The following is a 13,645-nucleotide window of genomic DNA, read 5'->3' on the forward strand; positions in this document are numbered from 1 at the left end:
ATTAAATCAAACAACTGGATATGGAAAATTATGTTGGATTAGGTAGAAGGGCCCACTGTAATCGTAATGGTCCTTATAAGAGGGAGAAAGTATTATCAGATTCAGAGAAAGAGATCTGAAAATCCTCTGCTACTAACTTAAAAAGAGGAAGGAGCCATGAACCAAAAGATGCAGGGGTCTCTAGAAGCTAGAAAATGGAATCCCCACCCAGAGTCTCCAGAGGGAATATGGCCCTGTCAACACTTTGGTTTTAGAATACCTGACCTCCAAAACAGTAAGATAATGAATGTATTGTTTTAAAGTCACCAATTCAGTGGTGACAATTTGTTGTATCAGCAGTAGGAAACTAATACGGGTGCCTACAATCTCTTTACCGTTTACTTTATCGGCTTTTTCCAATAAGAATATCACATCTGGTAATTCATACATTTCCAGTTTCTCTTTTAATTCACTTTCAGGTTCAGGAAATATATTCACACCTCTTGCTAATAATTTACACCCACCAAACATACTTTCAAAGTCACTTTCTCTCACTATATCCAACAAATCTCAACTGAAAACTGGATTAGCAAAGAAGTAAATTTTGACCACATTATTGAAGTGTTTCCTTCATTTAAAGCCAGGAAAGTAAAATTATAAAAAATTCTGTTTGGGGCACAAAATATTTAAAATTAAAATAATGTTGTGAATTTTAATATACTTATTTCCAATTTTCAACACTTTTCAACTGCTTTAATGTTCTGGGGGAAAAAAACCATTAAAAAATTACAGGAGGGGCGCCTGGGTGGCTCAGTGGGTTAAAGCCTCTGCCTTCGGCTGGGGTCATGATCCTGGGGTCCTGGGATCAAGCCCCACATCGGGTTCTCTGCTCAGCGGGGAGCCTGCTTCCTCCTCTCTCTCTGCCTGCCTCTCTGCCTACTTGTAATCTCTGTCAAATAAATAAATAAAATCTTTAAAAAAAAAAAAATTACAGGAACATATGTTTCTAGAGTACACATTCTTCCTTTTGTCCCAGGCTTCAATGTGGCTCAACATGGCACTGCTAGGTCTGTCTTTATTTTAAATTTTAGCATTTTGTTCATTAAGGATTTTTCTGCATTAATTTTGATTGTTTAAAATATAGCACTAAAACCGCCCAATCCCATAATTCCACCACTAGGTATTTACTTAAAGAAAATAAGAACACTAACGTTTGGGCCACTCCACCAGGTTGAAAAAGAGAAAGAAAAAGAAAAAAGCGCTGACAAAGTATAAGGGAATGCAGAATTTGGTGGTGGGAGGTGACTACAATTATTGAATTCAGGCTCTGTGACTATCTGTAGAAGCAGGGGCTATGACAGCTTTCCTTTATAGTTTCTGTTTCCCTGATTTCCCTACCATGACAAGTACCAACAGTGCAACAACTTCAGGGTCCAAGTAGGACCACAACTAAACCGGCATCATTCCACAATGACCCAAGTTTCTCAATCTAAGTACAGAAGAGGGATCGATGCTAGGGGACAAAAAGAGTGGACTTTGCTGGCAACTCTTGATCTGCATCTGAACCTTAATACTTTCTCCACCCTTGTCTGCCTTATCCTGTGCCCAAGAGGTTAACTTCTGGACCCTATGACCCAGGCTGCAAGTCAGCTTCAGCTTCAGGCTGAATTTACTCAGTGGGAGGGACTGGTCAGAGACTGGAGAGGAGAGAGAGAGAAGTCAGGGCATGTGTCCCCCTTGCTCCCCACAGTTCTGGCAGTGGCTATGTTCCTCCGTAGCCCTCTCTCTCAGCAGGCAGCTCCTGCTCCCATGGCTTTAGCTCTCCCCAGGCTTCGGCACACTGTTATTGCTCTCTTGTCCCTTGAGGCACAGGGATATATTTTTCTATTGTCACTGCAAAAAATTACCACAAACTGAGCAGTTTAAAACAACACATATGTATTCTCTTATAGTTCTATAGGTCAAAAGTCTGACATGGGTCTCACTGAACTAACATCAACTTGTCAGCAGGGCCCCATTCCTTTCTGGAGACTTGAGGGGAAAATCCTATTTCTTTGCCCTTTCCAGCTTGTAGAGGTTAGTCACATTCTTTGGCTCATGGTCCCCATTTCCCCTTCCCCAAACCCAGAAATATCATCTCTCTGACCGTTCCTCTTTTGTCACCTATCTCTTTGTCCATAGTCAGTAAAGGTTCTCTGCTTCTCCAAGGACTCATGTGATCAGACTGAACCTACCTGAATAATACAGAATAATTTCTACAGTTCAGGACCCTTAATTTATACACATCTGCAAAATATCTTTTGCCATGTGAGGTTAAAAAAAAACTGCAGGTTCTGGGGATTAGCACATGAATATTTTCAGGGGCTATTATTTGGATAATGGTAATAATGGCTTCACCCTGCTGCTAGACTCTGAGTGCTTTATTATCACTTGTGGGTTAATCATGTGCTCATCTTTAAAAGGAGTTATTTCATTAAACTCTTCACAGTTACTACACTTGATCTTAGCCAAAAGGCCAAGAAACGATAAACTCTTCACAGTTAAACCTTTATCATGTGCCATCTGTCTCCCACCTAGGCCCTGACTGACACAGGGACGAAATCAAGGGGGACTGACTGTCTCTCCCTGAAAAAGTACAACCCTGATCAATGTGCTCTTCCCCACAAAATGCAAAGAAAGATCTGTGTGTAGCTTCTCCTACTTAGTATGATCTTTCTTCCCAATGTGAATACTATAAACCCACAAAGAACATGAATAAGCAATTCAAAAGAAAATACAAATGGCCAATAAAAATATGAAAAACCATTCCATTTCTGCAATGATTAAAAAATGCGCAAATCAGAAGAATAGACATTAGTTCAAAATAGTGAAGATTTTGGGCGCCTGGGTGGCTCAGTGGGTTAAGCCGCTGCCTTTGGCTACCTTTGGATCAAGTCCCGCATCGGGCTCTCTGCTCAGCAGAGAGCCTGCTTCCCTCTCTCTCTCTCTGCCTGCCTCTCTGTCTACTTGTTATCTCTCTCTGTCAAATAAATAAATAAAATCTTAAAAAAAAAAAAAGGTCTTTTCTTTTAAAAAAAAATAGTGAAGATTTTGAAAGAAGAAAGAAAAAGAGGGAGGAAAAAGCCTGTACTCACAAACTTTGCTGATGAAGTACAAATTGGTACAACAGCTAGCTTCCCATTGCCTTCACAAGGTAATAAACCACTTCAGCATGACATCCATCAACTTACTCATTACCTCAACAAATATTTATAGAGTGCTTATCAGATACCAGGCACTGGGAATACAACACTGCCCCCATTTTACATTCAAATGAAAGACAGACAAATAGCTCACAATTCAGTAAGTATAACAAACTGTGAAATGGTACTGAGTGTTAAGGGGAAAATAAAGTGGGAATATGGACAGGAAGTATTGGGCAGAGGTGGTCAGGAAGCCTTTACTTGACTAAAGACCTAAAGGAGGCAAGAATATAAGCCATGTGTTATCTGAGGGAAGAACCTGCCAGGCAGGGAGAATAGTAAGTAAAAGACACTAAGATGAGAGATGGTTGCCCATGCTCCAGGACCAGTAAAAAGACTGGTATGGCTGGAGCCAAAATGAGGGAAGGGAAAAGTAGAAAAATGCGGTATCAGAGAAGTGAAGGAAGGCTGGATGGGGGTAGAGTCTGTACAGTATTATAGTTCACTGTGGACAATGGCCTAAGAGTAACATGATCCAAACAAATTATACTCTAAAAATGTCATTCTGAGTTCTCTATTGCGAATAGGAAGTCCAAGACCACCTTTCCCCACAGACACAAATTTAACAGTGATAAAATTCAACATGCTTTCATGAAAAAAAAAAAATACACTCAACAAACTATGAATAGAAAGAAACTACCTCCATATAATAAAAGATGTATGAAAAGCTCAAAGCTAATGTTGTACCCAATGGGAAAACACAGACTTTTTCCTCTAAGATAGATCAGGAAAAGGCAAGGATACCCTCTGTCACCACTATGATCCAACACAGACTGTAAGTTCTAGCCAGAGCAATTAGACAATAAATAAAAAGCATAAAAATTAGAAAAGACATAAACTTACATGCAGATGGCATGATCTTATATGTAGAAAACTTTAAAAATTCCACACACACACATAAAATCGTTAGAAATAATAAACTAATTTAGAAAAGCTATAGGATACAAAAATCACCATTCAAAAATCAGGTGTTTCTGTATACTAACAATGACCTGTGCAAAAAGGAAATTAATATTTTCTACTTACTAGAGCATCAAAAAGAAGAAAAGACTTAAGAAACCGGGCAAAGAAGATAAAAGACTTGTACACTGAAAACTATAAAATATTGTTTAAAAAAATCAAAGAAGATATATAAATGGAAAGATATTATGCTGTGGACTAGAAGACTTAATATTATTAAAATGTCCATACTACTAAAATAATCAATAGATTCAATGTAATTACTATCAAAATCCCAGTGGCATATTTTGCAGAAATTGAAAAAACCATCCTAAAGTTCATATGATAACCTGGGAGAAAGCTTCAAGACACTGGCTCTGTCAATAATTTCTTGGATATGACACCAAATTTCTTGGATATGACAGGCAACAAGATAAAAAATAGACAAATGGACTACATCACACTTAAAAACTTGTGCATATCAAGGAAAACAACTGAAAGAGTAAAAAGGCAAACTACAGAATGAAGGAAGTAACAGCAAATTCTTTATGTGATAAGGGTTTAACATCCAGAACACCGAAGGAACTTCTACAACTCAACAACAGCAAAAAAGCAAAAGGACCTGAACAGACATATCTCCAAAGAAGCTATACAAATGGGCAACATGCACATGAAAAGGTGTTCAATAGCACTAATCACGAGAGAAATTCAAATCAAAACCACTATGAGGTATCACCTCATACTCATAAGAAGGGCCACTACCAAGAATAGAAAATAACTGCTGGAATGGAAGCAGAGAAGTTGGAACCTTGTGCACTGAGGGTGGGAATATACAACGGTGTTACCATTAAGGAAAACAGTATGGAGGTTCCCAAAAAATCCCACTTCTGGGTATATATTAAGAGCAGAGGGGCACCTGGGTGGTTCAGTGGGTTAAGCTGCTGCCTTCGGCTCAGGTCATGATCTCAGGGTCCTGGGATCGAGTCCCACATCAGGCTCTCTGCTCAGCAGGGAGCCTGCTTCCTTCTCTCTCTGCCTGCCTCTCTGCCTACTTGTGATCTCTCTCTCTCTCTGTCAAATAAATAAATAAAATCTTTAAAAAAAAAAAAAAAGCAGAATTATGGGGACATCTGGGTGGCTCAGTTGGTTGGATGACTGCCTTTGGCTCAGGTCATGATCCCGGAGTCCCGGGATTGAGTCCCGCACTGGGCTCCCAGCTCCATGGGGAGTCTGCTTCTCCCTCTGACCTTCTCCTCACTCATACTCTCTCTCACTGTCTCTCTCCGAAATAAATACATAAAATCTTTAAAAAAAAAAAAAAGCAGAACTGCGAAGAGATATTTGTACACCTATGTTCATCACAGCATTATTCACAATAGTCAAAAGATGGAAGCAATCCAACTGTCCACTGACAGGTGCACAGGTACAGTGGGGTATCAAGCAGCTTTCAAAAGGATCTCACCACTTGCTACAACATGGATAAACTTAAGAGGACATGACACCAAGCATTAGAACAACTGTATCTTCAGTACTATGGAAGGAATTTTTTAAAATTTTAATTAAATTGCTGTCTTCAGGGCGCCTCACTGGCTCAGCTGGTGGAGCGTTCGACTCTTGATATCAGGGTTGAGGGTCTGAGCCCCACACTGGGTGTGGAGATTACTTAAAAATAAAATCTTTAAATCTCTGCCTTCGTAAACAGTTTGCTCAACATAAATCGCTTCTTGATGACTCAAAGTCATATTTATGACCATTAACTGTTACTCGTGCCTTTAAAGGTCTAAAAACCTCAAGTTCTGTCTTAATAATAAGTACCAAATGTACACTGGTATCTGAGAAGGAACATTAGGAATTAATTTCCAAATGTCTTCAAAACAGTTCTAAACTACATTTTGCTACCTAAAATCTCAGTCACTTCACACTCAGTATATCTCAAACTTAAGTCATCGACAATACCTCACAAATATCTAACTGCTACTAATGAATCCATTACCACAAAATTGAAACCTTAGAATCATTTCCTTTAGTATTCATATTCAGCAACTACTAAGCCCTAATCTACCTGTTCTCAATATCTGCCAAATCCCACTCTAGCTCAGGTTTATTTTATCACATGCTTTGATGACCTCAATAGATTTCCTGCCGTCTCCAATGTTTCCAGTGCCTACCAACTACACTCCATCCTGCAAACTAATCACTTTACTTCCCTATCCAAAAAAAGTTTACTGTCCCCTAAATTCATCTCTTGATTCCAGAATAAAATTCAAATATTTTCAGATGTTTCTTGTAGAGGGAAAAAAAAAAAGCTAGACTCTACCCAGCATCTACTAAAAACCCCATTTGAGGAAGAGGACAGCATGTGACAATTTCTTGCCATATTTCAACTTACAATTAGTAGAGGAAGTAACTAGAAGAACAGCTGCTCATAGAAAAAAAAAAAACAGATCAGCAGAAATAATGGGAACTTGACAGGGAACAAGCATGTTATGTTAAGAGTTTAAGATCAACAATAAGGGTGAGGTCCTATAGTCTATCATCCAGAAAGGCAAAAATCTCAGAATTCCTTATAACATATGGCTCTGAAAGTCAAAATGGCTTAGTCAATCAGAGAAAGACAATTATCATATGATCTCACTGATATGAGGAATTTGAGAAACAAGACAGAGGACCATAGGGAAAGGAAGGAAAAATGAAACAAGATGAAACAGAGAGGGAGACAAACCATAAGAGACTCAATCTCAGGAAACAAACAGGTTTGCTGGAGGGGAGGCGGATGGGAGGGATGGGGAAGCTGGGTGATGGACACTGGGGAGGGTGTGTGCTATGGTGAGTGCTGTGAATTGCATAAGACTGACGAATCACACACCTGAACCCTTGAAACAAATATTACATTATATGTTAATTTTTAAAAATGGCTTAAGAGAGTCTGGAAGCTAGAAGGACTTGGAGATTTCTGACTATGTAACTGCAACACAACTAATGAGAAAAAAGCTGGTTAGTGTAAGGGGTTGGCTAATGTCCCATGAAAATCCATGTCTACCCAGAATGTCAGAATGACATCTTTTTTTTTTAATATTTTTTATTATGTCATGTTAGTCACCATACAGTACATCATTAGTTTCTGATGTAGCGTTCCATGATTCATTGTTTGTATGTAACATCCAATGATCCATGCAATATATGCCCTCTTTAATACCCATCATCAGGCTAACCCATCCCTTCACCCCCCCCCTAAAACCCACAGTTTAGGGGAGCCTGGGTGGCTTAGTTGGTCAAGCATCAGGCCTCTTGCTCAGCAGGGAGCCTCCTTCTCCCTCTGCCTACCTCTCACCCCTGCTTGTGCTGTCTCTCTCTCTTAAAATCTTTAAAAAAAATAAGCAAAAAAACCTGTTTCCTGGAGTCCATAGACTCTCATGGTTTGTCTCCCCCTCTGATTCTCCCCTTCATTTTTCCCTTCCTTCTCCTAATGTCCTCCAGGTTATTTCTTATGTTCCACAAATAAGTAAAACCATATAATTGTCTTTCACTTAGCATAATCTCCTCCAGTTCCATCCATGTTGATGCAAATGCTGACATCTTATTTATTTTTTCTATTTTTAAAATACTTTATTTATTTATTTGAGAGAGAGAGATATAGTGAGAGAAGGAACACAAGCAGGGGGAGTGGGAGAGGGAGAAGCAGGCTTCCCACTGAGCAGGGAGCCAGATGCGGGCCTCAATCCCAGGACCCTGAGATCATGACCTGAGCCGAAGGCAGACACTTAATGACTGAGTGACCCAGGCACCCTGACATCTTATTTAGAGGAAGGATATTTGCAGATCTAATCTGTTTAAGATAAGGTCATACTAAATTAGGGTGGATGTCTTCTAAGGAGAGGGCACATAGAACACCCAGAGAGAGAAAGAGAGAAAGACCATGTGAAGACAGAGACAGAGACTACAGAGTTGCAGCTTCAAGTCTACAAACACTGAAGATTGGCTGGAGCAACCAGAGGTTAGGAAGAGGCAAGAAAGGATCTTCCCCTAGAGCCTTCAGAAAGAACATGGTCCTGCCAACCCCTTCATTTCAAACTAAATGTATATGCAAAAAAACAGAGTTGCAAAGTATGTGAAACACAAAACTTCGAGAGCTAAAAGGAGAAATGGACAAATTCACAATTACGGTTGGGAATTTCAGCACCCTTCTGATAGAAATTGATAGAACTAGACAGAAAATTAGCAAAGACCAAGAGGAACTCAATACCCCCATTAACGAAAACAAAAGCTAACTGACAATTTTAGAATACCACATCCAACAACAGCAGAAAATGTTCAAGTGCCATGGAATACATACTAAGATAAACAAGATCCTGGGCCATAAAACAAGCCTCAATAAATTTACAAGGATTGGAATCATAGAGGGTGTTCTCCTACCATCATGCAATCAAATTAGAAATCAGTAACAGAATGATAACAGGAAAATCTCTTCCCAGTATTCACTGGGAAGCTAAACAACACCCTTTTAAATAACCCATGAGTCAAGTAAGAATTCTCAAGGAAAATTTAAAAATACAGTGAAGTGAATAAAATGAAAATAATTACTCATCAAAATGCCAAAGTAGTATTGAGAGGGAAATTTACAGAACTAAATGCATATGTTAGAATATAAGAAAAGCTTCAAAACAAAACTCTGAGTTACTGTGTCATGAAACCTAGAAAAAGAACCTCCCCTATACCCAAGAAAGGGCAGAAGGAAGAAAATAATAAAAGAGCAGAAATTAATAAAAATGACAACAAAAACAAAGAGGTTAATGAAACAAAGAGTTCGTTCTTTGACAAAACCAATAAAATTAACAAATCCATAGCAAGACTGAGAAGATAAAAAGAGGAAAGGAGCTACTTACCATGTTGATAGCATGCACCCTTCATATAATGTGAAAGAAGGGGACTTCACATCTGAAATATTCTTCCTAAAAACTCGTAACTTCAGTCTAACCATGAGAAAAATAGCAAACCCAAATCAAGCGAAAATTCTACAAAATGTATGACCAGCACTATTCAAAACTGTCAAAGTCATGAGAAAATACTGAGGAAGAAAGAAATGAAGAACACTGAGAAACTATCCCAGATTGGAGAAGGCTAAGTAAGGATTCATGATGGCTGAATATAATATGGTTTCTGGGTGAGATTTTGGAACACAAATGGGACATTAGCAGAAAAATCTTCTAAATCTTAGTAAGTCTAGAGTTCGGCTGATAATATGGGATGTTAATAGGGGAAACTGCCTGTGGGGTGGATGAGAACTGTTCACTGTTGCAACTTTTCTGTAAATCTAAAACTATTCAAAAACTAAAAATTTATTTAAAAAAATTAAGTCACTGGGGGTACATGGGTGGCTCAGTGTGTTAAGCCCCTGTGGCTCGGGTCATGATCTCAGGGTCCTGGGATCAAGCCCTGCATGAGGCTCTCTGCTCAGCAGGGAGCCTGCTTCCCCCTCTCTCTGTCTGCCTTGTGATCTCTGTCAAATAAATAAAGTTAAAAAAAAGAAATAAATAAAAATAAAAAATTAAGTAACTGAATAAGTTACTATTTTCAGAGTACAGAGATAAAGGAAAAGATGAACTCATTAACAGAGGCTGATACTTTAATGTTAATAAAGAAGAAGAGAATAAGAACTAATCCCTACTTTCTCTCTGGTCTTCCATTTCAAGAATTTTAGCTAGTTGGTGCCTGAATGGCTCAGCTGGTTAAGCAATAGACTCTTGGTTTCAGCTCGGGTCATGCTCTCAGGGTGGTGAGATCAAGCCCTGAGTCAGATTCCTGAGCTGGGCATGGGCCCTGATTAAGATTCTCTCTTTCCCTTTCTGCCCCTCTCCCAACATGCACATGCACTCCTGATCTTTAAAAAAAAAAAAAAGAAAAAGAAAAAAAGAAAGAAATTAAATTTAAAAAAAGAATTTAGCTTGCAAAAAAACAAAAAAAACCCACAAATTTTCTAGAAAGAATATGTATTTTTTAACACTAAAAAATAAAAAATTAATGAGAATAGGGCTAAGAAAAAATGTACATTGGTAAAGGGAAGAGTAGAAGACAGGATAAATTAAGAAATTCCAAGAATGTAGTATCTCAATGCAAAACCACATTGAGATACCACCTTAAACCAGTTAGAAAGGCCAAAATCAACAGGACAGTAAACAACAAGTATTGGAGAGGATGTGGAGAAAGGGGAACCCTCTTACACTGTTGGTGGGAATGCAAGTCAGTGCAGCCACTTTGGAAAACACTGTAGAGATTCCTTAAGAAATTAAAAATAGACCCTGCAATTGCACTACTGGCTATTTACTGCAAAGATACTGATGTAGTAAAAAGAAGGGCCATCTGCACCCCAATGTACAGAGCAGCAGTGGCCATAGTCACCAAACTGTGGAAAGAACCAAGATGCCCTTCAACGGATGAATGGATAAAGAAGATATGGTCCATATATACAATGGAGTATTATGCCTCCATCAGAAAGGATGAATACCCAACTTTTGTATCAACATGGACGGGACTGGAAGAGATTATGCTGAGTGAAATAAGTCAAGCAGAAAGAGTCAATTATCATGGTTTCACTTACTTGTGGAGCAGAAGCAACAAAACAGAGAATGTTGGGAGATGGAGAAGAGAAGTGAGCTGGGAGAAATTGGAGGGGGTGACAAACCATGAGAGACGGTGGACTCTGAGAAACAAACTGAGTGTTTTGTGGGAGGATGTGGGGTTGGGGGAACCTGGTGATGGGTATTAAGGAGGGTACGTATTGCGTGGAGCACTGGGTGTGGTGCATAAACAATGAATTTTGGAATACACGAAAAAAATAAAATTAAATTCATTTAAAAAAAAGAAATTCCAAGAATGTATCTAACTGCTCTATATAAATTTAAATTTTCTGGAAAAGTAATGCCTGGTTAGTGGGAATTTTGCAAATGAGTTCAATGAACTTTAGAAGATGTTCTTGGAGAAATCATAGGAAATGTCACACCCAAAATACTAGCAATAGTTAAATGTTTCAATTTTCAAAAAGGAAAACAATATAATGCAAACTAAAGACCGTGATGTCTATTCAGTACAAGGTTTTTAGTCAATAACAGACGTCAGGGTAGGTACATTTAACCTACTACACAGTAAAACAATCATTTAACTTCCTTTTTGACTACACGATATTTGGCAGACAGGGTGTATTTTATTTCAGCAAAACGCATGACAAGCTGCCTCACAGAAATCCTAGAGGCAAGCTGAAGAAATATTTCCGACAATAAAAATGGAAAAAAATCTCAAATGTACAATGCTAGGCTCTTTTTTCAGTCCTATCCTGTTTAACACTTTTATAATTGACTCAGACAAAGATGTGGAAACAACATTCATCAAACAGACTGGTGATATAAGTCATAAGGCAATAACGCAAACAACAGACTCTGGAATCAAAAAGAAACTGAAAGACTAAACCTAGCAAGATGAAATGTAATAATGAAAATAGGCACTCATTTGGGCCACAACTCAAATGCACAAATACGGAATGGCTTACAGGCAGATATTTAAATGGGGATATTTAAATGAGAGTCAGCTCAGTATGAACCAACTACAAACAAAGAATCAGCAGGATTACCAAAAACACAATAGAATCTAATGAGAGGGGCCATAATACTGCTGTATTCTAGTGGTCCTACAATGCCCAGAGTATAAACAAGCTGAAAACTGCTAAGAAGAGTAACCAGAGCCAAATATAAAACAGAATTAGTTTATTGAGGGAGGGAGAGGTTTGGCCTGAGGAAAAAAGTTTCATAGGTTATTAAGACAGTCATCTTCAAATATCTGAAGTGATCTCACATGTAAGGAATATTAGACTTTTCCTAAATGGAACCAGGGCTAACAAGCAGAATTTAAGGAATACAAATTTATTTTCGGTATAGCAGTGAGGGTCATTCAAAAGCGAGCTGCGAGCAGAGGCTCGCCCCTCTGAGGCCAGGGGACAGACTGGCAGAAATGTGGTAGAGGGGAATGAAGCATCACATGGCTGGTTTAGACTAAATGACCTATAAAGTACCTTCCAAGTCCATGATTCTAAGATGCTACTTCCTCTATGCCAAGTCTCTGGCTCCAGGCCAAGCGGCTGTACCACCATTCCTGGAGCAAGCCTTACTTATATGTGCACTTTCCTGTATCCACACTTTGAGGCCATTCTCTCACTCCAGCAAAGAGAAAGGATCTTTCTAAACCCTATCCATCCATCAGAAACAAACCTAAATATTGTCCTTACTGAAGACTTCTAGGCCTATCCTCCTACGATCTCTCTCTCCTATGGATTATGGCATACTTCTGGGGCCATCTGTCTGACAATTAGTTACATACCACCCTCAGACACTGCTTCTGCGTGAAACCGTTGTTAAAGCTTTTATTAATAATTTCTCTCAACTAAATCTAAAGCTCCTTAAAGACACACACTGAAACTTATACTCTGTATCCCCTTCACTCTGAAGGACACATAGTAGATATTCAAAAATATCTTTGGTTTTCAATACTGGAAACATCTTTGTTAGAACAAGTACTTTATAAAAAGGCATGTATGTATTCAGAGGTAAAGGTAAAATCCACTATTCAAATCTGAATAGTAACTAATATAAGTTGACTTCCAGTTCAGTTACAGAACCACCAGAATAGATACTGCCACCCACTGATAACATATTCTAACCACAGGATTTTTTTTTTAAGGGTCAACAAAGCTCAGAAAAGCTCAAATTTTCCAACCTACACAAAGGGCTTGGTAAAGCTGCCTTAGAGCAAAGAAAGATTAACAGAACCAAACTAAAAAGTGAAAAATGTCCAGCAGAAATCAGGATATTTCTCGATAAAAAGGCATATTTACTTCTTTAAATGTAAAATATACTGGTGTGTGATATTGATTCATGTACCTGGAAACACTAAGAAACAGCAAATTTGTCATACAGAGCCCAGAACATGTACTCACTCCCTAAGCACCAACTAAAAGTTCCAGACAAAGTAAAAAGAGAATTCCTTATCAGACTAGATATTTTAATAAAGATCAGGAAATACTCACCGAAGATTCAGGATCTGATAATTCATCCAATAATTTCCTTGCATCCACCACAGCTTGATAGAGTCTCAAATTTTTGCCATCAGAAGCAACAAAGCAAGCACTTGCAGAATTGCAGTATGTGCCTGAGAGAGTAAAGGCCTTGCATTATAAAGATAGTTTATTTTTATTGTTGGCTGAAGGATGAGAAGCCTATACACACTTTTCTTTTTAGACACAACCATGGTCCAGAATCATAAATACACATAAAATTAATGGATATAAAATTATTAATGAAAGAAATCAATGGAAAATATGTCATGAGAGGGGGGAAAAATTAAAAACAAATTTCTAGAAATTCTAAACATAAGTCTAATGTCTACATTCTCAATACTTGCTAAAAATCCTCCTAATAATGGCAAATATAAAACATTTTGTG

At 38.3% G+C, this 13,645-nt stretch overlaps 1 protein-coding gene and 1 pseudogene across 1 annotated transcript in view; both read right to left on the reverse strand.

Annotated features, from left to right (window-relative positions):
- Positions 1-13,645, reverse strand: part of DMXL2 (Dmx like 2) — a 155,991-nt gene that overhangs the window by 69,299 nt on the left and 73,047 nt on the right. Inside the window, 1 exon segment of the mRNA XM_032343728.1 lies at positions 13,231-13,352. Within this exon segment, the coding sequence (XP_032199619.1) occupies positions 13,231-13,352 (122 nt within the window).
- LOC116592046 lies at positions 2,439-2,506 on the reverse strand (annotated as a pseudogene).

The sequence above is a fragment of the Mustela erminea genome, chromosome 5 (assembly GCF_009829155.1).
Source record: "Mustela erminea isolate mMusErm1 chromosome 5, mMusErm1.Pri, whole genome shotgun sequence".
Lineage (NCBI taxonomy): Eukaryota > Metazoa > Chordata > Mammalia > Carnivora > Mustelidae > Mustela > Mustela erminea.